The 23552-nt window shown below is 43.3% G+C and overlaps 1 protein-coding gene across 1 annotated transcript; it reads left to right on the forward strand.

The window, feature by feature from the left end:
• The first annotated feature begins 410 nt into the window (after positions 1-410).
• RABEPK (Rab9 effector protein with kelch motifs) lies at positions 411-23552 on the forward strand. The gene is made up of 8 exons (XM_052649274.1): positions 411-436; positions 1619-1677; positions 4084-4241; positions 10849-11001; positions 16258-16419; positions 19550-19699; positions 22816-22965; positions 23260-23552. Exons 2-8 carry the CDS (start codon positions 1625-1627, stop codon positions 23550-23552), a joined length of 1119 nt encoding a protein of 372 aa, XP_052505234.1. The 5' UTR covers positions 411-436; positions 1619-1624.

The following is a 23552-nucleotide window of genomic DNA, read 5'->3' on the forward strand; positions in this document are numbered from 1 at the left end:
AGAGAAATTTACACCCGGGAAAGCAACCTCAACTCTCCCTTTCAGAAACCATTTCTAACAACCGCTGGAAATGAAAATATCCTAGCTCCTTTAAGATAGCCCACGGGGAGTTGGGTCACCTAAATAGATGCCCAACCCCTGGCGTTTCGCTTGGAAGTCGTTTCCAAGTAGCCGTGCCTTATTTACTCCGCCGGGGAGGTAGGGCCCGCAGGAAGACCTGGCCAGTTCAGCTCTGGAGAAATACACAAGCAGGTCTTCACCTGGGACACCAGGACCCCTCCCGCTCCCCTCCAAGGGCGCGCCCCGGGGAGCCAGCCCTACAGGCTGGGAGCGGTTGGCCGCCGCGCTCTTCCGGGGTCTGGAGGAGGGGCGAAGGTCTAAGACCCGCCCCCACTGGGGCGGAGCCACGGCCCGGGACTGGCCTAAACCGCCGCAGGTAATGCAGTCCGGAGCTGGGTCGGGGTGCTCCGGAACCCCGGTTTCAAGCGATCCCGGGCGGGGGCGGCTGCATCTTTTAGGGGAATGGAGCTAGGCCGGGTGGTAAACGCCAGGTAGACATCCTCAGGCTCCGGCCCAGCCACACTGACGGACTGGAACCAGCCGGTTCTCTCCTGACCCTGTCTCCTATCGCTGATCGCTGCCACGCGGGGATGGGACTGGGGGATGGGACTGGCAGGGGCTGCTGCGGGAGGTCCCGGGCCAGGTGAAGTTTACCCCACTGAGCTTTGGGCTTTGGGAACAGCAGTTAGTGGCTTAGGCTGAAGGTTGGATTTATCCATTCACCTCCCGGAAATGTTATCTTACTTTCTTTCATCATTCACTCACCCCTCACTTCTGCCCTATACCGGGCACTAGTTGGTTCTCTGAATGCATCGGAGAGGCCCAGCTCCCTTGGAATTTAGTCTAGAATCTAGTCTAGAGACTTTTAAATAGATAATTACATTCAGGGTGATTCTGCAATTACGGTAGCTTACCTTTGGATGGAGAATAACTTGAGAATGTCAGAGGAAAACAACAAATAAGGGAAGGTTTCACTAAGGATGGGACAGTTGAACTGGACTTTGGGGGTTAACTAGGAGTTTACTAGTTGACCAGAAGGGAAGAGACATTTCAGGTAAGGGAAGCAGCATAAGTTGCAAGTTATGAAAGGGCTTGGCATTTCAAAGGAACAAATGTAGTAAGAACAGCTCAATAGAGCAAGAAATTTAGAGTTGAGCTCCTGAAAAGGAGGTTGAGACCAGAAGGCTTTGAATGTCATTCTGGGCCAAGAGTTATCCTACAGTTTGGTATTTCTCAGCTTTTTAAAGTGTTTTATCTTTTGATAAATATAAATACCTTATGACCTCCAAAATTATTTTGATATATGCCCTTTCCCCATGAAAACCACAGACACAGAAAACTTCAAGCAAAAAACATTCTGTAATTGGATTAAGAAAATTGTGTTATTGTTGCCTCCCAAATGTAAGTTTTTATCAAAAGGTTGGTAGTACTTATTCAGATCAGGCCCTAGAAATGGGTATATCAACAGGAATTTTCTTTTAAATGGGAAGTAACCTCTGTGTGTTAGGTAGAAGATAGTAGTCAATGTCTAAAGAGTGCCTTTCTGTCTTATGCATAGGACATCATGAAGCAGCTGCCAGTCTTGGAGCCTGGAGACAAGCCCAGGAAAGAAACATGGTCTGTAAGGAAGGATTCAGACAGAGAAACACATGAGTTTTTGTTTCATTTATAAGTAGTTGACTAACATATTTGATCATCTATGAAAAAGGGTAGAGATGAATCTGTCTGCAGTTTCTGGTAATTAGACTCAAACTGTCCGAGGTCTTCGGAGGAAAGGTAGTGGGGCAATAATTATCACAGAGCAGATGTTGATTTTATTAGAATCCATTTACCAAGACGAGTAAGACACTGGCCATCTGGCATCCTCAGCTCCAGCACTGTGTCTTCCCCCAAGCTGTGACTCATTTTTTAAGGTTTTCAGGGAATTAGATTAAACTGGCTTCACTGTTTCTTGAGTGCTTGTTCAGCCCACCCTTCATTCAACAGCTAACACTGGCCTGACCTGGGCAGTTACAGTGTAGGTGCTGAAGGTACAAAGGTGAATGAATAGTCTCAGTGTGGGGGGTGGGGGGGCTGCGGACTAACCTGATGATGGTGATGAAAAGTGATCAGTGCTGAAGCAAGGCTCACAGAGGGCTGTAGAGGGGAGGTAGTGCTTCTGCAGGACCTTGGAGGAGATCCTTTGATCTGCCTTCTCCATGTCCACTTTTGCCCTCTACCCATCGTAAATCTGATCATGGTATTCTCTGGAGTAAAAGCCTTTTGTTCCTCTGTGTTGGTCTTAGGATAGAAACCAGAGTCCATAAAATGACCCACTGGGCCCTGCATAATCTGTCCCTACCTACCTTTCTAACTTTACGACCCGCTGCTCACACCTTGTTCTCTTTCTCTTCCTTTAACGTGGTTTGCACTGTTCCACTGAGGAACTGAACTGGCCGGTCCCTCTACCTGGATCACCCTTTCCCCCCATCTTTTGTCCCTTTCTTTGCCCAGCTATTAATAACTTATCATACTTCAGATCTCAGTTAAAATGGGGCTTTTAGGAAGTCTTCTGTGCCCACCCCTGTGCCCACCCAGCTCTTCTTACAGAGTAGGGACCCCCTGTGGTATGTTCTTATACTGTATATCCAGTTATCCTTTATAGCACAGAAATGAAGTAGTTATTTGTGAAATTATCTGTTTAGTGTTTTTCTTCCCAACTAGCCTGGCAGGGCTATGAAGCAGGGACTTCTTTTGTCTTATTCACCATGTAGCTGGAGAACTGTGTGCCCTTGAATAAATTATTTAACCTTTCTAAGCCTCAGGTCCATAGCTGTAAAACTCAGATGATAACAGTACTGTCCTCAAAGGTGTTTTGTGCAAGTTGAGTGAAACCAGGGTTGTAGCGAAGTTAGCAGTAGGCATGGTACATGGTTAGCAGTCATTCGGGCAGTAATGTGATACGTGAATCTGGACATCAAAAGAGAGATCTGGAAAAGAAACAGATTTTGAAATCACTGATGAACATGTAGATAGATGGTAATTGAAGCCATCAGTACATATAGAATTGATCAGATAAGCAAACCTAGACTAAGACAAAGAGAATCCATGGGGGTTGGAAGAAAGCTGGAGGGAAAGGAGTCAGAGAAGGAAACAGAAAGTGCAGCCAGACAGGCGGATAGAGAACCAAAAGGAATGAGTGTGGGGAAGCCAGGCCAGGAGAAAGGCACGAGAAGGAGGGGAGAGCCAAGAGTCCCACATGCCAGAAAAACAGCTACAGAATTTTCTTTTCCAACCAGAAAGGTTGAAGTGTCAGCATTCAGAATAACTTTACAGAGCGGAATAAATGGATCCTATATTTGATTTTTCAGAGAGCTAGCTTTGGCTTCCATCAGGTCAAGCTTCATGAGTAATCTGGAAAAGCTCTTAAAATTCAACGAACGATGGAGAATATTACTTGGCAGAGGGAAGCATCACTGGCTAGTGGTGGGAGCTTTGGTGCTGTTGGTTCTCACGTGATTATACATAAAGCTCGGCTATCATTTACTGAGTCCTTCCCTGCCATGTAAGAGTGCATCTCATTCTTCACAGGTTTAATTATTGCTGTCTTCATTTTACAAATAAGGAAACTAAAGTGACTTCTAAAAGGGCATACCTGGAGAAAGCATGGGAACTAGGACTTGCACTAGGTCTGTCTGAATGGGCAAGCCGTGCTCATAAGTACCATCTTGTGCCAGGACATACCATTGAACATATCTGTGTATCAGTTTCTGCCTCTACCACATGGGGACAATTACTAGTCAAAGGCATCCCCAGGAGGTTAATGTGAGATGAAGTAGGGACAGAATTAAAAAATCAAAGGTTATGTGCAAAGGGAAGGTACTGTTATTAATCACAAAAATGCTGCTTTGCTGGGCATTATTTTAAAAGTCTGTGTGTGTATAAGACCCTTCTCTCTGGTGACTGTTCCATGAGGAGTGCAAAGAACACACTGCTGCATTTATTCTCTGTTCAGGCCTCCTGAATGTATCTTCCCTTTGGCAGGTACACCCTGACCCTGGTTGGAGACAGCCCCTGTGCACGGGTGGGTCACAGCTGCTCATATTTACCCCCTGTTGGTGATGCCGAGAGAGGGAAGGTCTTCATTGTTGGGGGAGCAGATCCAAACAGAAGCTTCTCAGATGTGCACACCATAGATCTGGGTAAGACCAACAGTGAAGGGGACTCCCTGGCGGTCCAGTGGTTGGGACTCCAAGTTTCCACTGTAGGGAACATGTATTTGATCCCTGGTTGGAGAACAAGGATACCTTGCCATGTGGCATGGTTTAAAAAAAAAAAAGAGACCAGAAGCTACAGAGCAAGTGCCCTTTGGCTAGAGAGCAGGGCTTTGTGCTGCTGGCCATGATCATTCCTAAGAATATTAGTTCAAACATATACATTACCATATATAAAATAAGTAACCAGTGGGAAATTGCTGTGTGTGAGCTCCTGGAGCTTACTTAAACTCATGTCTATCAAGTTGGTGATGCCATCCAACCATCTCATCCTCTGTCGTCCCCTTCTCCTCCTATCTTCAATCTTTCCCAGCATCAAGGTCTTTTCAAAGGAGTCAGTTATTTGCATCAGGTAGCCAAAGTATTGGAGTTTCAGCTTCAGCATCAGTCCTTCCAGTGAATATTAAGGACTGATTTCCTTTAGGATTGACTGGTTTGATTTCCTTGAAATTCAAGGGACTCTCAAGAGTCTTCTCCAACACCACAATTCAAAAGCATCAATTCTTCGGCGCTCAGCTTTCCTTATAGTCCAACTCTGACATCCATACATGACTACTGGAAAAATCATAGCTTTAACTAGACAGACCTTTGCTGGCAAAGTAATGTTTCTGCGTTTTAGTATCCTGCCTAGGTTGGTCATAGCTTTTCTTCCAAGGTGCAAGCATCTTTTAATTTCATGGCTGCAGTCACCATCTGCAGTGATTTTGGAGCCCCCCAAAATAAAGTCTCTCACTGTTTCCATTGTTTCCCCATCTATCTGCCATGAAGTGATGGGACCAGATGCCATGATCGTCATTTTTTAATGCTGAGTTTTAAGCCAGCTTTTTGACTCTCCTCTTTCACTTTCATTAAGAGGCTCTTTAATTCTTCTTTGCTTTCTGCCATAAGGGTAGTTTCATCTGCATATCCAAGGTTATTGATATTTCTCTAGGCAATCTTGAATCCAGCTTGTGCTTCATCCCGCCCGGCATTTTGCATGATATACTCTGCATGTAAGTTAAATAATTAGTGTGATAGTATACAGCCTTGACGTACTCCTTTCCCTATTTGAAACCAGTCTGTTATTCCATGTCCAGTTCTAACTGTTCCTTCTTGACCAGCATACAGATTTCTCAAGAGGCAGGTCAGGTGGTCTGGTATTCCCATCTCTTTCAGAATTTTCCACAGTTTATTGTGATCCACACAGTCAAAGGCTTTGGTATAATCAATAAAGATGAAGTAGATGTTTTTCTGGAACTCTCTTGCTTTTTCCATGATCCAGCGGATGTTGGCAATTTGATCTCTGGTTCCTCTGCCTTTTCTGAAATCCAGCTTGAACATCGTGAAGTTCAGGGTTCACATACTGTTGAAGCCTGGCTTGGAGAATTTTGAGCATTACTTTACTAGTGTGTGAGATGAGTGCAATTGTGTGGTAGTTTGAGCATTCTTTGGCATTGCCTTTTTTTGGAATTAAAATGAAAACTGACCTTTTCCAGTCCTGTGGCCACTGCTGAGTTTTCCAAATTTGCTGGCATGTTGAGTGCATCACTTTCACAGCATCATCTTCTAGGATTTGAAATAGCTCAGCTGGAATTCTATCACTTCCATCCACTGGCTTTGTTCATAGTGATGCTTCCTAAGACCCACTTTATGTCACATTCCAGTTTGTCTGGCTCTAGATGAGTGATCACACCATCATGGTTATTTGGGTCATGAAGATCTTTTTTGTATAGTTCTTCTGTATATTGTTGCCAACTTTTCTTAATATCTTCTGCTTCTGTTAGGTCCATACCATTTCTGTCCTTTATTGTGCCCATCTTTACATGGAATGTTTCCTTGGTATCTCTAATTTTCTTGAAGAGATCTCTAGTCTTTCTCATCCTATTGTTTTCCTCTATTTCTTTGCATTGATAGCTGAGGAAGGCTTTCTTATTTCTCCTCGCTATTCTTTCAAACTCTGCATTCAGATGGGTGTCTCTTTCCTTTTCTCCTTTGCCTTATCTTCTCTTCTTTTCTCAGCTATTGGTAAGGCCTCCTCAGACAACCATTTTACCTTTTTGCATTTCTTTTTCTTGGGGATGGTCTTGATCACTGCCTCCTATACAGTGTCATGAATCCCTGTCCACAGTTCTTCAGGCACTCTTTCTATCAGATCTAATCCCCTGAATCTATTTCTCACTTCCACTGTATAATCATAAGGGATTTGATTTAGGTCATACTTGAATGGTCTAGCAGTTTTCCCCACTTTCTTCAATTTAAGTCTGAATTTGGTAGTAAGGAGTTCATGATCTGAGCCCCAGTCAGCTCCTGGTCTTGTTTTTGCTGACTGTATAGAGCTTCTCCATCTTTGGCTGCAAAGAATATAATCAATCTGATTTCGGTGTTGACCATCTGGTGATGCCCATGTGTAGAGTCTTCTCTTGTGTTGTTGGAAGAGAGTGTTTGCTATGACCAGTGTGTTCTCTTGGCAGAACTGTGTTAGCCTTTGCCCTCCTTCATTTTGTACTCCAAGGCCAAATTTACCTGTTACTCCATGTATCTCTTGACTTCCTACTTTTGCATTCCAGTCCCCTGTAATGAAAAGGACATCTTTTTTGGGTGTTAGTTCTAGAAGGTCTTGTAGATCTTCATAAAACCATACAACATCAGCTTCTTCGGCATTACTGGTTGGGGCATAGACTTGGCTTACTGTGATATTGAATAGGTTTGCCTTGAAAATGAACAGAGATGATTGTGCTGTTTTTGAGATTACATCCAAGTACTGCATTTCGGACTCTTTTGTTGACTATGAGGGCTTCTCCATTGCTTTTAAGGAATTCTTGCCCACAGTAGTAGATATAATGGTCATCTGAGTTGAATTCACCCATTCCAGTCCATTTTAGTTCACTAAACATCACTGAGAAGTCCCTAAAGACTCAACAGACTCCAGGAATATATCCACCAAACTAAGCCCCCTTTGATTTGGGGAAAAGAGTCCATTTGGAGCCCTGGACAGCCAGCCACTCATTTATCAGATGTTTCTCTAGGAGACACTGATTCCTTCACCTCTTACATCCACATCACCAAATCCTAAATGTCTCTATTTTCATCCATGTCTTTCCATTTGCATTGCTACTACTGCGGTCCAAGCCACAGTATCTCTCAGCTACACTCTTGAAACAGCGTTCTTACTGATCTGCCTGCTTCCAAACTTACCCCCTGTACTGTGCATTTTCGATACTCAGGTGAGTATTTTATAAATATGGTTATGTCACTCCCCAGTTTCAAGCCTTCCCCAACTTCATCTCCTGGCCCTCTGGAACCCACATACCCACATTTGCTCCACTGAATATCCTTTGGTTCCTTGAACTCTTTTGGTCTCCAAGCCTTTGCATATATTATTTCATCTCCTTGGAAGGCTTTTCCTTGTCATCTGACTACTTTCCATAAACAAAAATGAATAAAAGAAAAGTCACTTCATTAGGAAGCTTGCCCTGGTACATCTGGACTAGTTTAGGTACTGCCACTGAAAAGGAGCGACTCTTCTGTATTTCGTCTCTATTCCTGTGCCGCCTCTTGACACATCTTCAGTACTTCCCTGCTGACTGACAAATGTGTGGGGATTTTTTCCTCACAGCAGATAATTCTGCAACACCAGCTGGATGTCCTACGACTCAGCTCAGTTCTACCAGGAGTTAGACTCCAAGCCCACAGGTGAAGGGCTCAGACCCACAAGACTCTCCCTGCTCCCCTTCAGATGCCAATCACAAGGCCACCGGTGGTTCTGACCAACCCCTTTAAATGGGAGGGTCCCCTGACACCCTCCTCAGCTTCCATTAATTTCCGGTTAATTTCCTCAAGAGGCCATCAAGCTCAGGAAAACAGCCAGACAGAAGAGATGCTTAGAGCAAAGTTTGTGGGGAAAGGCACTCCTGTGCCCCATCCAGGTGCCTTACCTTAACACTTCCATGTATTCACCAACCAGGAAACTCTCTGAACCCTGCCTTTTTTCTGGAGGAGAAATTGATTACATTATGGCCATTGGTGATTGTCAACCTCCATCTCTCTCCTCTCCTCAAGAGCTGGGGGTGGGGTTGTCTGTGGCTGAAAATTCAACCTTGTAGTCTCACGTTTTCTTCCCTGGCAACCAGCCCCCATCTTTAGGGGTTTTCCAAAAGTCACCTTATTAACATAAACTCAGGGACTTCCCTGGTGATCCAGTGGTTAAGACTTTGTACTTCCAGTGTAGGGGGAGTGGGTTGGATCTGTGGTACGAGAAATAAGATTTCACATGCCTCATGGTGTGGCCAAAAAAAACCCATAAACTAAGGTGTGGTTAACAGGAGGTTTGTTATCAATAACAAAAGACACTTACCAGTCTTATTACTTAGGTCATCACAAAGGTTTTCACAGCTCTTTGCCTAGAACAGATGAAGGCCAAATATATATTTCCTAACATAAATGACAATGTCACAGTCACTCTCTGTGTTTCCATAGCATCCTGTACTTTCCCATCTTTATCCCTCTTCACAACCCTGTTCACATGGGGTTGTTTTCTTGTTTATCTTCCCTACCAAAGTATAAGCTCCTTGGAAACAGGGAACATGGTTATAAATATATTTTTTTTTCTTTTTTTTTGCCCTGCCATGCAGCTTATTGAACCTGGCTCACAGCAGTGAAAGCGTCAAATCCTAACCTCTAGGCCATCAGAGAACTCTCAACATGGTTATACTACTTCTCATTGCATCCCCAGCCATTATCATAGCACCCAGCACAGAGTAGGTGCTTTAGAAGTATTTGGATGAATGAATGAACGAACGAGTGACTACTATGTACTACATAATGGCAAACGAAAACTGGTGTGTTGTCGTTCAGTTGCTAAGTTGTCTCCGACTCTTTGTGACCCCATGGACTGCAGCACACCAGGCTTCCCTCTCCTTCACTATCTCCCAGAGTTTGTTAAGTCTCATGTCTGTTGAGTTGATGATGCTGTCCAACCATCTCATCCTCTGTCATCTCCTCTTCCTGCCCTCAGTCTTTCCCAGCATTAGGGTCTTTTCCAGTGAGTCAGCTCTTTGGGACCAAAGTACTGGAGCTTCAGCTTCAGCATCAGTCCTTCTAATGAATATTCAGGGTTGATTTCCTTTAGGATTGACTGGTTTGATCTCCTTGCTATCCAAGGGACTGTCAAGGGTCTTCTTCAGAACCACAGTTCAAAATGTGTTGTTAACGTGTTGTATTAGGTTCATGTATCATGGCTGTTATTGTTTTGATCTTAGTTGTGTATCAACCACATGTGCAGGAGTCTACTTGTAAAACTTGAAGTTGTTTGGCCTCTGTTTTAGTCTTGGAAGATCTGACATCAGTAAGCCTGGATGTCTGCATGGTGACAATTTTTTGCAACTGACCTGCCACCTATCAGTAGGGCTCTCATTCGCCACAATTTCTTCCAACCCTCTGTAGGGATTTGAATTTCTACACACTGTACTAGGATTTCAAAGGTAAATTAAATCTCTTTCATCTCTCAAGAAGTTTAACATCTAGTACAGTTACAATTCTGTTGCGACTTGTTACTACTTTTGTGACTCTGGCTAAACCACCTAAAGCATCTGGGGTTCAGTGTCCCATAATAACTCACTTCACTTGGCACTTGTAATGATCTAACAAGACAGTACCTGTGAAGGCCCTATGTGAGTGGTTTACTAATTAAAATCACTAAGAAGTCAGGTATTAATAGTCTGTGGAATTGTTTTAGCCAGAAGTCCTTTACCTAGAGGTAATAGAAACTCTCTTCACCAACCAAAAAAAAATTAAAAACCAGAGAGAGAGAGAATCCCTGGGGAGGGAATTTGGCCTAGCCTCAGGAGAGAGTGGAGGCAGGACTTAGAAAGCTGTCAAAAACTGCCTGTTTTCTCCCTTACTCTCTGCAGGAAGATGGGGGAAATATGTTTGTTTGTTTTTCAATTTGATTGAACCGGGTCTTAGTTGAGGCATGCGCGTTCTTAGCTGTGGCATGTAGGATCTAGTTCCCCAACCAGGGATCGAACCCAGGCCTCCTGCTTTGGGAGCTCAGAGTCCCAGTCATTGGACACCAGGGGAGTCTCTGGGGGGATCTGCTCCTTGATGTAGGTGTTTCATTCTTCTCCTCCCCACACTGTGGCTTTCTCTGCTTCTCCACATGTGGTAGAAGATGGGCACCCAAACCCAGAAATCTATTTGAATTCCAAATTCTTGGGGGAGAGGCTCTGATGGGCTCATCTTGGGTCCGATGACTACCTTTGACCCTATCAGCTAAAGCTAGGAAGTCAAGGTGTAGTATAACCCAGTCTCCTGGGATCTATCCCTGGGATGGGGAGGTAGGGCAGGTCCCATAGAAGAGGGTTTATGGACAGGCTGATAGCCCCCAAAATGTCTGATGTAAAATGTTCTGGAGGTTGACCACAGTCTCTTTAAGTGATCTGCTGGTTGTTCACTTATACTTTTAACCCCTTTTTCCTTTTTCACCCTCCCCCAAGTTTGTCAGCCACTATCAAGCACTGGCAGCCCCAATCTAGGAATTGGATAAAATGTTTTCTAGGAACACACCAGTGGGATTTAGCCACCTCAGAGGGCCTCCTGCCCCGGTACGAGCACACCAGCTTCACTCCCTCCTGCACACCTCACAGCATCTGGGTGTTTGGAGGGGCCGACCAGTCAGGAAATCGAAACTGCCTGCAAGTTCTGAATCCTGGTAAGTAGCTGATGGTTATTTTATTTACCAAAATGAATAAGTAAATCCAATTTCAATTCCTGTACCGAAGTCCCATTTGGATTTTACTGACTAATCCATTTAACCTTAGCTAACCTCATAGAAAGATAGACATTTCCACTTCTAATAGAATCTGAAAATCATAAAGGATATTTCGTTTTCCTCCTAAGTTGCACAAATTATCAACTTCTGAAAAGTCAAAGCTGAAAGAGACTTCAGAAAACAGTTATGCCAAGTGGGCAACCTGGTCTAGCGATGGGGAATGACTTTCCTCAAGTCATCAGGGAATCAGAGCCTTGAGCAGGCTAGAATCCAAGTCACCTCTATCAGAGGTCTCAAATGGGGGTGATTGTGCCCCCCAGGGGACAGTTGGCATGTTGCACCTTGGGGCAGGGCATCTAATGGGTGGAGGCCAGAGATGCTACCATAAATCCTGTAATGCAGTGATCCCCAACCTTTTTGGCACCAGGGACCAGTTTCGTGGAAGACAAATTTTCCATGGACAGGGGTGGGAGCGGGGTGGGGTCATGGTTTGGGGATGATTCAAACTCATTACATTTATTATCACTTTATGTCTATTATTATTACATCGGCTCCCCCTCAGATCATCAGGCATTAGATCCTGGAGGTTGAGGACCCCTGCTATAATGCATAGGGCAGCCTCTCGCAGTAAAGAATTATCTGGTCTAGAATGTCAATAGTGTCAAAGTTAAGAAACCCTGATCGAGATCCTCTTAGTATGTTTCTTTTAGCCAAAAAGTACAAAGTTCCTGACTCGTCTCACTGGCAGTTTTGTCACAGAGGAAATAGTTTGGGGACATCACTGCTGCAAGGATGTTGCTGAACCACCCATGGGGGTGGACCTGACTTTCTGTCAGTTAGAAACACTTTTCTGTTGTTTTGTTCTATGTAAATTTTTCAATATGCGTTGAAAAACATCTAAAAAGTGTAAATAAATGGACAAAAGCCATCCACAATCCTATGATATTAAGGCTATTAATAACGGTTCTGTGTACTTCCTTTCTGTCTTTTCTCTGCATTTTTGTAAACCTGAGATCTTTGTATTTCACCATTACACTGTTGTGTCTTTTTAATTTCATAATTAGCACAGAAATCATTCCCTATCAACAAAGCTTTGCTAAAATCATTTTTAATGGCTGTATAACACTCAATTTTATGATAATACCATAATTCCTCTGTTTTTTTTAACATGTAGGTTGTCTTCAGATTTTTATCATTATAAATAACAAAGTAGTGAATATCTTTGTTCAGAAGTCGTTGAAAATGTATTTCAAATTATTGCCTTAGAATTCATGCCCAGAAATAAAAGAACTAGATAAAACCCTGGACTTAAGTTTTTTTTTTTTTACTTTAAGGCTTTTAGTACATGCTATCAAATTGTTCTCCAGGAAGACTTTTTTTAATTTTCCTTTTTGGCCACATTGCACAGTTTGTGCAATCTCAATCCCCTGACCCAGGATTGAACCCAGGCCCAGAGAGTGAAAGCTCAGAATCCTAACCATTAGGCAACCAGGGAACTCCATCTCCAGAAGGATTTTTTTCAACTTATCCTCTCTCCAGTTGTGTTTAATAGTTCTTGTTTCACTCCTGACTGGCACTGAATTTATCATTTTTAAGCACTGCTAATTTGATGGGCAAGTAAAAAAAACAAACGATTGTATCTAATTGTTTAAATATGCAGTTTGTTTTCATGTAACAGTCAGCTCTTGCCTGGTTAGGTTTACTTGTCAACGATAGGTTTACTTGTACAACAGTTGGTCTTTGTTATTCTGGGATAGTAATAATTTCTATCTTGTTAGGTTTGGCAAGAATTAACTCACGTCTGGCTCATAGTTAACATTCAGTAATTGTTGTGGTTGATGTAGCTATGGTTTGACAGATGGAAATCAATTCCAGAACCCTGACCTCTCAATTTTTCAGTGATGGCATCTATTTTAAATAAAATACAGTGAGAATTTGGAAAGCTTCTGTCAAAGAAATTGACTTTCCGCCAGATCCTTTCCTGTCCTAGAAAGTATAGTTTGACACCATGACCAAGAAATGTGAATGATGTAAGTGAATCATTAATTTCTTGTGTTACTAAGGCAAGTTCCTCAGTCTTAGGACTCCTTTCTGATTATTTGTGCTAGCATTTGACTTGGCAGCCACACAATCTCAGTTTTATGACAGTACCATAATTCCTCTGTTTCGTTTTGGTTTGTTTTTTCTTATTCTGAAGGTTGTATGCTTTCTAACTCCTCCTAAGATCTAAAAGCTCCCCAAGATCTGTAGGGCAATTACATTATGCTTTGTTATTTCAGTTTTTAGTTTTTGTTGTTTGTTTTTTTTGGCTATGAAGTTTGTGGGATATTAGTTCACCAACCAAGGATCGAACCCAAGACACCTGCAGTGGAAGCCAGGAGTCTTAATCACTGGACTATCAGGGAAGTCCCCATTATCCTTTGGATCTAGGCTGAGACTTGTTTGGTCTCCGGGTTCATGTTTTGAGTCCCACATATACTACAAATGCTTCATGCACCACTTTGTGTATTGAATGAAGACCTTTACAACCAGACACAGAATTTCCCAGTCAAGATATAATTCCTGGGAATTCCCTGATGGTCCAGTGGTTAAGACTTGGAGTTTTCACTGCCGTGGTTTAATCTTTGGTCGGGAAACTAAAATCCCACAAGCCATGCAGCATGGCAGAAAGGAAGGAAGGAAGAAAGAAAGAAGTAGTGGAATGACTATAGGAGTTTTGACAGATCTGTGTTCAGAGCTCTGCCCTACTGCTCATCAACACTGTGACCTGGGGGAAAGGATTTAAACTTTCTGAGCTTCAGTTCCCTCATCTGCCAAGTGGGGATACTTTCCACCTGCTCCCAGGATTGCCTGAGGATAATGGAGATGGTGGGGTGCTTAGGGCAATGATTCTGCCCACGGAAGGTGCTCAGTTACTGCTTGTGTTTCTGTAAAATGTGTGCTTCCTTTTGAAAAAAAATGAGCTTCTATTCACCCGCCCAGGTGGTAGAACTTCATTCTCAAGTCAGAAGAATGGAATATACATAGACCTTGAAGATAATCACGATGGTGTGATCACTCACCTAGAGCCAGACATCCCGGGATGTGAAGTCAGTGTGAAGGTCTTAGAAAGCATCACTACGAACAAAGCTAGTGGAGGTGATGGAATTCCAGTGGAGCTATTTCAAATCCTGAAAGATGATGCTGTGAAAGTGCTGCACTCAATATGCCAGCAAATTTGGAAAACTCAGCAGTGGCCACAGGGCTAGAAAAGGTCAGTTTTCATTCCAATCCCAAAGAAAGGCAATGCTGAAGAATGCTCAAACTACTGCACAATTGCAGTCATCTCACATGCTAGTAAAGTAATGCTCAAAATTCTCCAAGCCAGGCTTCAGCAATACATGAATTGTGAACTTCCAGATGTTCAAGCTGGTTTTAGTAAAGGCAGAGGAACCAGAGATCAAATTGCCAACATCTGCTGGATCATCGAAAAGCAAGAGAGTTCCAGAAAAACATCTATTTCTGCTTTATTGACTATGCCAAAGCCTTGACTGTGTGGATCACAATCAACTGTGGAAAATTCTGAGGGAGATGGGAATACCAGAGCACCTGACCTGCCTCTTGAGAAACCTATATGCAGGTCAGGAAGCAACAGTTAGAACTGGACATGGACCAACAGACTGGTTCCAAATAGGAAAAGGAGTATGTCAAGGCTGTATATTATCACCCTGCTTATTTAACTTATATGCAGAGTACATCATGAGAAACGCTGGACTGGAGGAAGCACAAGCTGGAATCAAGATTGCCGGGAGAAATATCAATAACCTCAGATATGCAGATGACACCACCCTTACGGCAGAAAGTGAAGAGGAACTAAAAAGCCTCTTGATGAAAGTGAAAGAGGAGAGTGAAAAAGTTGACTTAAAGCTCAACATTCAGAAAACGAAGATCATGGCATCTGGTCCCATCACTTCATGGGAAATAGATGGGGAAACATTGGAAACAGTGTCAGACTTTATTTTTGGGGGCTCCAAAATCACTGCAGATGGTGACTGCAGCCATGAAATTAAAAGACGCTTACTCCTTAGAAGAAAAGTTATGACCAACCTAGATAGCATATTCAAAAGCAGACACATTACTTTGCCAACAAAGGTCCATCTAGTCAAGGCTATGGTTTTTCCAGTGGTCATGTATGGATGTGAGAGTTGGACTGTGAAGAAAGCTGAGGGCCAAAGAATTGATGCTTTTGAACTGTGGTGTTGGAGAAGACTCTTGAGAGTCCCTTGGACTGCAAGGAGATCCAACCAGTCCATTCTAAAGGAGATCAGCCCTGGGATTTCTTTGAAGGGAATGATGCTAAAGCTGAAACTCCAGTACTCTGGCCACCTCAAGCGAAGAGTTGACTCACTGGAAAAGACTCTGATGCTAGGAGGGATTGGGGGCAGGAGGAGAAGGGGACAACAGAGGATGAGATGGCTGGATGGCATCACTGACTCGATGGACGTGAGTTTGGGTGAACTCTGGGAGTTGGTGATGGACAGCAAGACCTGGCGTGCAACGATTCATGGGTCGCAAAGAGTTGGACACGACTGAGCGACTGAACTGAACTGAACTGATGTTGAAATGGAATTTGAATCCCAACTCAGCCATTTACTGGTCATGGCATCTTAAATAAGTGACCTAATCTATCTCTGCTTCAATTCCTTATCTGTAAAATGAGGGAAGAAATATTTATTTGGCACACGGTGTTTAGTAGGGACAATTACTATTACGACTACTACTACTACTACTAAGACTGTAATGATATTGTGCACTTTTTTTAATGGCCGCATATCCTGAGGAACTTGGCACGTCTCCTTTCTTGCATCTAGTGGGAATGAGTTTGCTCCATGTTGGGCTCCTCTGGGTGAGCACAGGGCAGGATAGTCAGCAAAGGGGAATAGGGTGCAGAAAGGATGTTTAATGCTTCCAAAAACAAATTGTCCTCCTTCTTAATTGTACCTGTGGCTTTTCACTCGTGGGAATTTGGGTCTATCTGGACACATTCTGAGTATTGTCCCCTACCCCTCCTTGAATTTGATGGCAGGAGATCCCTGCCTAGACCTACCCTGTCCCTCTTGGGGATTGGGGTTTGCCAAGTGACCCTACCCAGCCTCAGAGTCAATGTCTGAGGCCCCCAGCCTGGGGATTTAGATGCCTACCTTCTCTCTGGACCAGATACCAGGACTTGGACTACCCCAGAGGTGACCGGCCCACCGCCATCCCCAAGAACATTCCACACGTCATCGGCAGCCATTGGAGACCAGCTGTATGTCTTTGGGGGCGGAGAGAGAGGTGCCCAGCCCGTGCAGGATGTGCAGCTTCATGTGTTTGATGCAAGTATGAATGGGGTGGGAGATCCCTGTGGTCACCTCTTGGTCAGGGCTGCCCTGGTCTGCAGCTTACCTGATGCAGGAAACAGAAAATGACAACCTGGCTGTGGGTCTCAATTCTAGACTTCTTCAGTATATCTCTTAGCTGATATCTTCTACCCATAGCTAAAATTGCATTTAAAGAGGAATAACTGATCAATTTTAAAAATGTAGGCAATATAGTTTATCAAGCAAAAAAGAAAAAAGTTTCTGCTTAGGCCTTTTCTTCCCACTGCCCAGACAGAGGTAAATACTGTTAGCTATTCCTAATAGTCTAACTTCCAGATTTTTCTGTGCATTTATAAATCATATGGACATGTATATGTGAACACCTATGAATTTTCTATGGACTTTGAAATTATATGAAAACTTAAAACACACACGTGAAAATACTAATTATAAACACTGTTCTGCTTTTTAGTTTTGTGGGCCTAAGGGTAGATATTGGGGGCTTCCCTGATGGCTCAGTGGTAAAGAATCCACCTGCAATGCAGGAGACTTGGGTTCAATTCCTGGGTCAGGAAGATTCCCTGGAGAAAGAAATGGCAACCCACTCCAGTATTCTTGCCTGGAGAATCCCATGGACAGAGGAGCCTGGCAGGCTATAGTCCATAGCGTCACAAAGAGTCAAACACAACTGAGCGACTAAACACATGCATGCAAGGGTAGATCTTAGTTGAAAGGGTAAACTTTGAAGCCACAGGAAGTGGACTTGGAACCAGATCTGACATCTACTTTCTGTATCACTTTAGACTAATTTCTTAATCTTTCTAGGCCTTAGTTTGCCATGAAATGGAGATGGTAATAGTGCCTAACACAAAGAATTGGAAAGATTAAATGATAATGTGATACAGTGTATAGCAGTTCTGACACATACTACTACTACTAAGTCGCTTCAGTCGTGTCCGACTCTGTGCAACCCCATAGACAGCAGCCCACCAGGCTACCCCGTCCCTGGGATTCTCCAGGGAAGAACACTGGAGTGGGTTGCCATTACACATAGGAAACACCTAATAAATTTTCACTGTATTATTTCTTTATTTAATCACACATCATAGATCTCTCCTAAGCCAACAATTTCCTTGCAAAGCATATCTTTCTGTGGGCATCCTTTATTCATTCCGTCATTTTCCTATAGATTGACTTTTTGCTGACAGTGTTACAGTGAATATGTACATTAATTTATGTACGTGTTACAATGTTTAGGGCTTCCCAGGTGGTGCTAATGGTAGAGAACATGCCTGGCAATGCAGGAGATGCAAGAGATGCAGGTTTGATCCCTGGGTCAGGAGACTCCCCTAAAGGAGGGCATGGTAATCCAGTCCAGTATTCATGCCTGAAGAATCCCATGGACAGAGGAGCCTGGCAGGCTACTGTCCATAGGGTTGCAAAGAGTTAAATATGACTAAAGTGACTTAGCACAGCACACACAACATTTAATGTGGAATAAATGCTGAGGAGTGGAATCACTGGGTCAAAATGGGATGAATATTTAATATTGTAAGACTTCTTGCCAATCTTTTGTCTAAGTAGCGTTTATTTACATTTCTTTCTTTTAGTAGTGTGCATTTATGAATAATGCTTTACAAATATCATGTAACAAAAATAATTTTCATGTGTTTTTAAACCTTTTTTGAAAAAAGGCAACAAGCAAAATTGAAAACTTGAAGTTTAGATTAAAAATTAATACATGTCATGATATGAATTTTTCCAGAAAAAATGGACTCTGATTCTTTTAAAGCAGTTTTTAAAAAATATTGGCTTTGAATACATAAAACTGTGAGAGAAAAAATATATGTGCACATATATGTGCCTACATATATGTGTGTGTGGGTATATATATATAATTCTGTAACCTCAAAATTGTTAAAATTTCAGTGCAGTTATGGCCCTTTTTTAAAAAATAGTAGAGATAATTCTAGATGTGCTGTTGTGTCTTGTATTTTTCATTTAAGCATTTCCCCAGTAATCACAAAGTTTTCTCAGTGTTTTTAATGAGTACATAATATTCTGACTGTAGCAATAACTCACTCATTCACCTGTTAATGGACTTAGGGGCTATTTCTGGTTCTCCCCTATTATTAATATAAACAATACTGTGGTAAACATACTTACCACTTAAGTATGCATATGCATCAACTTTCTCAGGTTATTTCAAATTGTATTTCTTGGAACACTGAGGGCTCTGTGGACAACCTTCAGGCATGTCGCAAATGGTAATTCAGAGATAAATTGTTTGTCAGGCTTTTGTCTAAGATAATTTTTGTAGCACTCCTTTAAGACTTTTCTGGTATGTTGAAGTGATTAATTTTCCTCAATTCTATACATGTACAACTTTGAAGATATGAAGGGTTATCAACAGGTAGAACGTATGTGCGCTTAATAGATCCTAATGGATCATACTCATATTAATAACTCTCATGTACTGAGTACTTTCTTTGCACCTGTGCTTTACATACATCATCATTTAATCCACACTTCAACCCTGAGAGGTAGGTATTACCAGGTATTCTCTTTCTCTTCATTTTATACCTGCACTAACGGAAGCTTAGAAAATTAACACGTGCAAGGCCACGTAATTATTCAGTGAAATAACCCAGTTTTAACTCCAAATCCTATATTCTAATCATTATCCTATACAACCACTTCAGGAGGCCCTGCTAACTTTAAAAGTAGTCAATTTTTTTCCCCCGACTCTTCCAGCAAATCAATTAAGGATAGTGTTTTGAAAAAGAGAATACTCTGAAGGCCTGTCCCAGAAGGAAGCTCATTCTTTTTAATTTTGGGGGAGTTCTAGGTTAAAGAAACTTAAGGGAGGTATTTTTTAAATTCAAAACACAAAGTGGTTCCTTAATGCCCAGTGGAAGGGGTAGGCATATTAGGTAGTGAATTCTCCAGTCCTGGACACGCACCAGCAAAGGCTGTAAAGGTTATGGATGGAGGGAGGCCTGGGTTGGGCTGGCAAGTTGCAGTGAATAACCCCCAGGCCCCTCTCTGTTCAGCGCATCTCCACTTACTGGGAGGTGAGGCTTAGGTATAGTCCTCACATTTTTGCTTCATACCTTTGTCACCTGATGTCATGGGATTTGTTTTTCCAGACACCCTAACCTGGTCACAACCAAAGACACAGGGAAAACCTCCATCCCCCCGACATGGTCACGTGATGGTGGCAGCAGGGACAAAGCTCTTCATCCATGGAGGCTTGGCAGGGGACAATTTCTATGATGATCTCCATTGCATTGATATCAGTAAGTAGGGTAGAGGGCATGGGGGCTTGCTTGTCTGCTTAAAAGTAAATGAAATATACTTTGACTAGAGCCTTGCTCTCAACCAGCCAGTAGAATCTTCGCTAGATTCTCTCAAATGTGACCTGAATAATAATAATAATAATAAAAGCACGTCTTTCCTGTTTGCCATGTATTGGGTTGACTGGAAAGTCTCTCCAAGTTTTTCTGTAAGATAAAAGGCCAACCCAAGACCTATCCATTAATTCTTTCTTATCCTTCCAACAACCCTGCTCTTTCATTAAAATTCATTGTGTCTTGTGCTTCCTGAAGGACTGGATTTCTGTTGTAGCCTTTAATTCTCTGGATAACTTTTAGAGTGTGTCTGAAGGTAGACAATCAGAACTGTCATGCTAAATTGTTAAAAAATGATGAGAAAAGGAAAGTTAGGGATAAACATGAGTAATGTCTTTAAGCGTTTGAATGACCCCAAAAAAGTCCCAAGAGCCTGGACACTTTTGAGGTCATTCTTCCAGACTCTGAGGTCCCTTAGGGCAAGGACTTTGTCTCTTTTTCCCTTAGTGTATTTCCATCATTGAATACAATGTCTGGCGGGTCGCAGATGATGAGTGTATATCTGTTCAGTTCAGTTCAGTTCAGTCACTCAGTCATGTCCGATTCTTTGCGACCCCATGAATTGCAGCACGCCAGGCCTCCCTGTCCATCACCAACTCCCGGAGTTTACCCAAACTCATATCCATCGAGTCAGTGATGCCATCCAGCCATCTCATCCTCTGTCGTCCCCTCCTCCTCCTGCCCTCAATCCCTCCTAGCATCAGAGTCTTTTCCAATGAGTCAGCTCTTCGCATGAGGTGGCCAAAGTACTGGAGTTTCAGCTTTAGCATCAGTCCTTCCAAAGAAATCCCAGGGCTGATCTCCTTTAGAATGGACTGGTTGGATCTCCTTGCAGTCCAAGGGACTCCCAAGAGTCTTCTCCAACACCACAGTTCAAAAGCATCAATTCTTCGGCACTCAGCATTCTTCACAGTCCAACTCCCACATCCATACATGACCACAGGAAAAACCATAGCCTTGACTAGATGGACCTTTGTTGGCAGTGTAATGTGTCTGCTTTTGAATATGCTGTCCAGGTCGGTCATAACTTTCCTTCCAAAGAGTAAGCGTCTTTTAATTTCATGGCTGCAGTCACCATCTATAGTGATTTTGGAGCCCAAAAATATAAAGTCTGACACTGTTTCCACTGTTTCCCCATCTATTTCCCATGAAGTGATGGGACGGGATACCATGATCTTCATTTTCTGAATGTTGAGCTTTAAGTGAACTTTTTCACTCTCCTCTTTCACTTTCATCAAGAGGCTTTTTAGTTCCTCTTCACTTTCTGCCATAAGGGTGGTGACATGTGCATGTCTGAGTTTATTGATATTTCTCCCGGCAATCTTGATTCCAGCTTGTGCTTCTTCTAGCCCAGCGTATATCTATTAAGAGTGGACAGATAGGGACTTCCCTGGTGGTCCAGTGGTTAAGACTTAACGCTTTCACTGCAGGGGGCATAGGTATGACCCCTTGCTGGAGGACTAAGATCCTGCCTGCCACATAGTGCAACCAAAAATAAAGAAAAAGTGGACAAAAAAACAAATGAACATATTCTGCATTGCTCCAGACTACAGGAATTGGAACCATGGGCAGAGGGCATGAGAAGTGCTGTGCAAGTATCAGGCTACCTTGCCAAACAGTGAGTTCTCTGATTTGGTGACATTGGAGGCTGGCTGACACTGGCTGGGATTCCCACATTGGCAAGGATATTTGGCTGGACTCAGTGATTCTCCCTTCCAACCCAGTTGCTGGACCCCTGCCTTGAACTGACAGATGGAAAATATCTTCACAGGAGCATTCCTTGCAGGCAGGCAAACAGGGTTTTAATGCTTATTTAAAAAAAAGAAAGTCCTTTTCTCTTGTAGGAGGAACTATTTCCTAGCTATTTTTCCTCCTTTCCTACCCAGGTTATTCTCTAAAACCTAAAATCTGGTGAGGTCCTGCCTCCTTTAAATGCTTGTCTGAAAAGTTGCAACTATCTGCAGAAATAGGAAGGAAGTAGGTGCGGAGGCAGGACGTTAGTGTAGAGAACGCAGATCTGGGGGTCAGACCTGAGTGCAGTTCCAGCTGTGCCACCTGCTGGCTGTGGGGCTTCTTCCCCTCTCAAATCCTGTTTCTTCGTCTGCAAGCAGAAAGCAAGTAGGCAGAAGTGAGTGGCAGCAATTTTATGCAGCTCTGATAATAAAGCGAACCAGATTTTCGAAGTGTCTAGTCAGCACTCACACAGTTGCAAAGTAACTGTTAGTTTTAGACATGCATGTGTGTGCACTTGTGCGCACGCAGACACACACACACAGACACACACACACACACACACAGACACACACCACACACACACACACACCACACACACATACACCACACATACACACACACCACACACACACACAGACACACAGACACACCACACACACACACCACACACACACACCACACACACACCACACACACACACCACACACACACACACACACAGACACACACAGACACACACCACACACACACACACCACACACACACAGACACACACACACCACACACACAGACACACACACACCACACACACCACACACACACACACACCACACACACACACACACACCACACACACACACACACACCACACACACACACACACACACACACACACACACACACACACACACACACACACACACCCCTACCTGCTCCTGGGCTCCTAAGGAGTTAATGGTGATGGTCACCAAAGCTTAGATCACATTCCTCAGTGTGATCCGAAGACCACCTACATCAGAATCACCTGGGATGCTTGTTACAACTATAGATGACTGAGCCCCCTCCCTCCCTCTCTGGACTATCCAGACAGAATTTCAAGCTCCCCCCTCCGCCCCAAGTAATTTTTGTGCACGCCAAACCTTGCTCTATTATCTTGAGAACTCTTTAGTGAGTGAAGTTCAGGGATTGGTTTGCAAACTGCAGACATCTGACAGGTTCAGTCTGAAACCATTGTCTACGCCAGGTTTTGCCCACTTTCCATCTCTTGGCAGGTGACATGAAGTGGCAGAAGCTAAGGCCCACTGGGGCAGCTCCCACAGGCTGTGCTGCCCACTCAGCTGTGGCTGTGGGGAAACACCTGTATGTCTTCGGAGGAATGACTCCCACAGGAGCCCTGAATACAATGTACCAGTATCACATAGGTGAGCAGATGTTCACTGTGGGTCTTTAAACAAGTATCGCCCTTCTTTGAAACTATCACAATGCTTCGGTCTTTCAATTTGGCCACTCCACATCTAAGGCCAAAGGAGTAAAAGGAATAAAAACTTTCAGGAATAAGACTTTCAGGGAATGACATCATCAAAGCAGTAAGAGTACCATTAGGGTCCCCCTGCCCCCCACTTTTCCTGTTTCTTTTAGGGCTCAAGTGATATAGCACATCACTGAACATTTTTGGAAATTTTTTAACAGACTTTTTTTTTTTTACCCGAAAATAGAAAGGCAGCGTTGGACCTTGCTTAAATTTGGTAATTCTCCACCTGCTGGTCGGTTGGACCATTCCATGTGTATCATTCCGTGGCCCGGGATGTGTACTTCTGAGAAAGAAGATTCAAATTCTGCCACTGTAAACTGTGATGCTGAGAAAGGGGATTCCACTGAGAAAGGAGTGACTCAAGGTGGTGACACACATGAAGAAAGCCAGGCTGACACACTGCTCTGTTTTGTGTTCGGTGGAATGAATACAGAAGGGGAAATCTATGACGATTGTATTGTGACTGCAGTTGATTAA

Source organism: Budorcas taxicolor, chromosome 11 (assembly GCF_023091745.1).
Source record: "Budorcas taxicolor isolate Tak-1 chromosome 11, Takin1.1, whole genome shotgun sequence".
Classification (NCBI taxonomy): domain Eukaryota; kingdom Metazoa; phylum Chordata; class Mammalia; order Artiodactyla; family Bovidae; genus Budorcas; species Budorcas taxicolor.

Bases quoted from the DNA above. Each gene is read 5' to 3' on its own strand.
- RABEPK (XM_052649274.1), top strand. From the start codon at position 1,625: ATGAAGCAGCTGCCAGTCTTGGAGCCTGGAGACAAGCCCAGGAAAGAA. The intron at 16,420-19,549 runs GTATGAATGGGG...TTGTTTTTCCAG, and splicing joins GCTTCATGTGTTTGATGCAA to ACACCCTAACCTGGTCACAA. The intron at 19,700-22,815 runs GTAAGTAGGGTA...ATCTCTTGGCAG, and splicing joins TCTCCATTGCATTGATATCA to GTGACATGAAGTGGCAGAAG.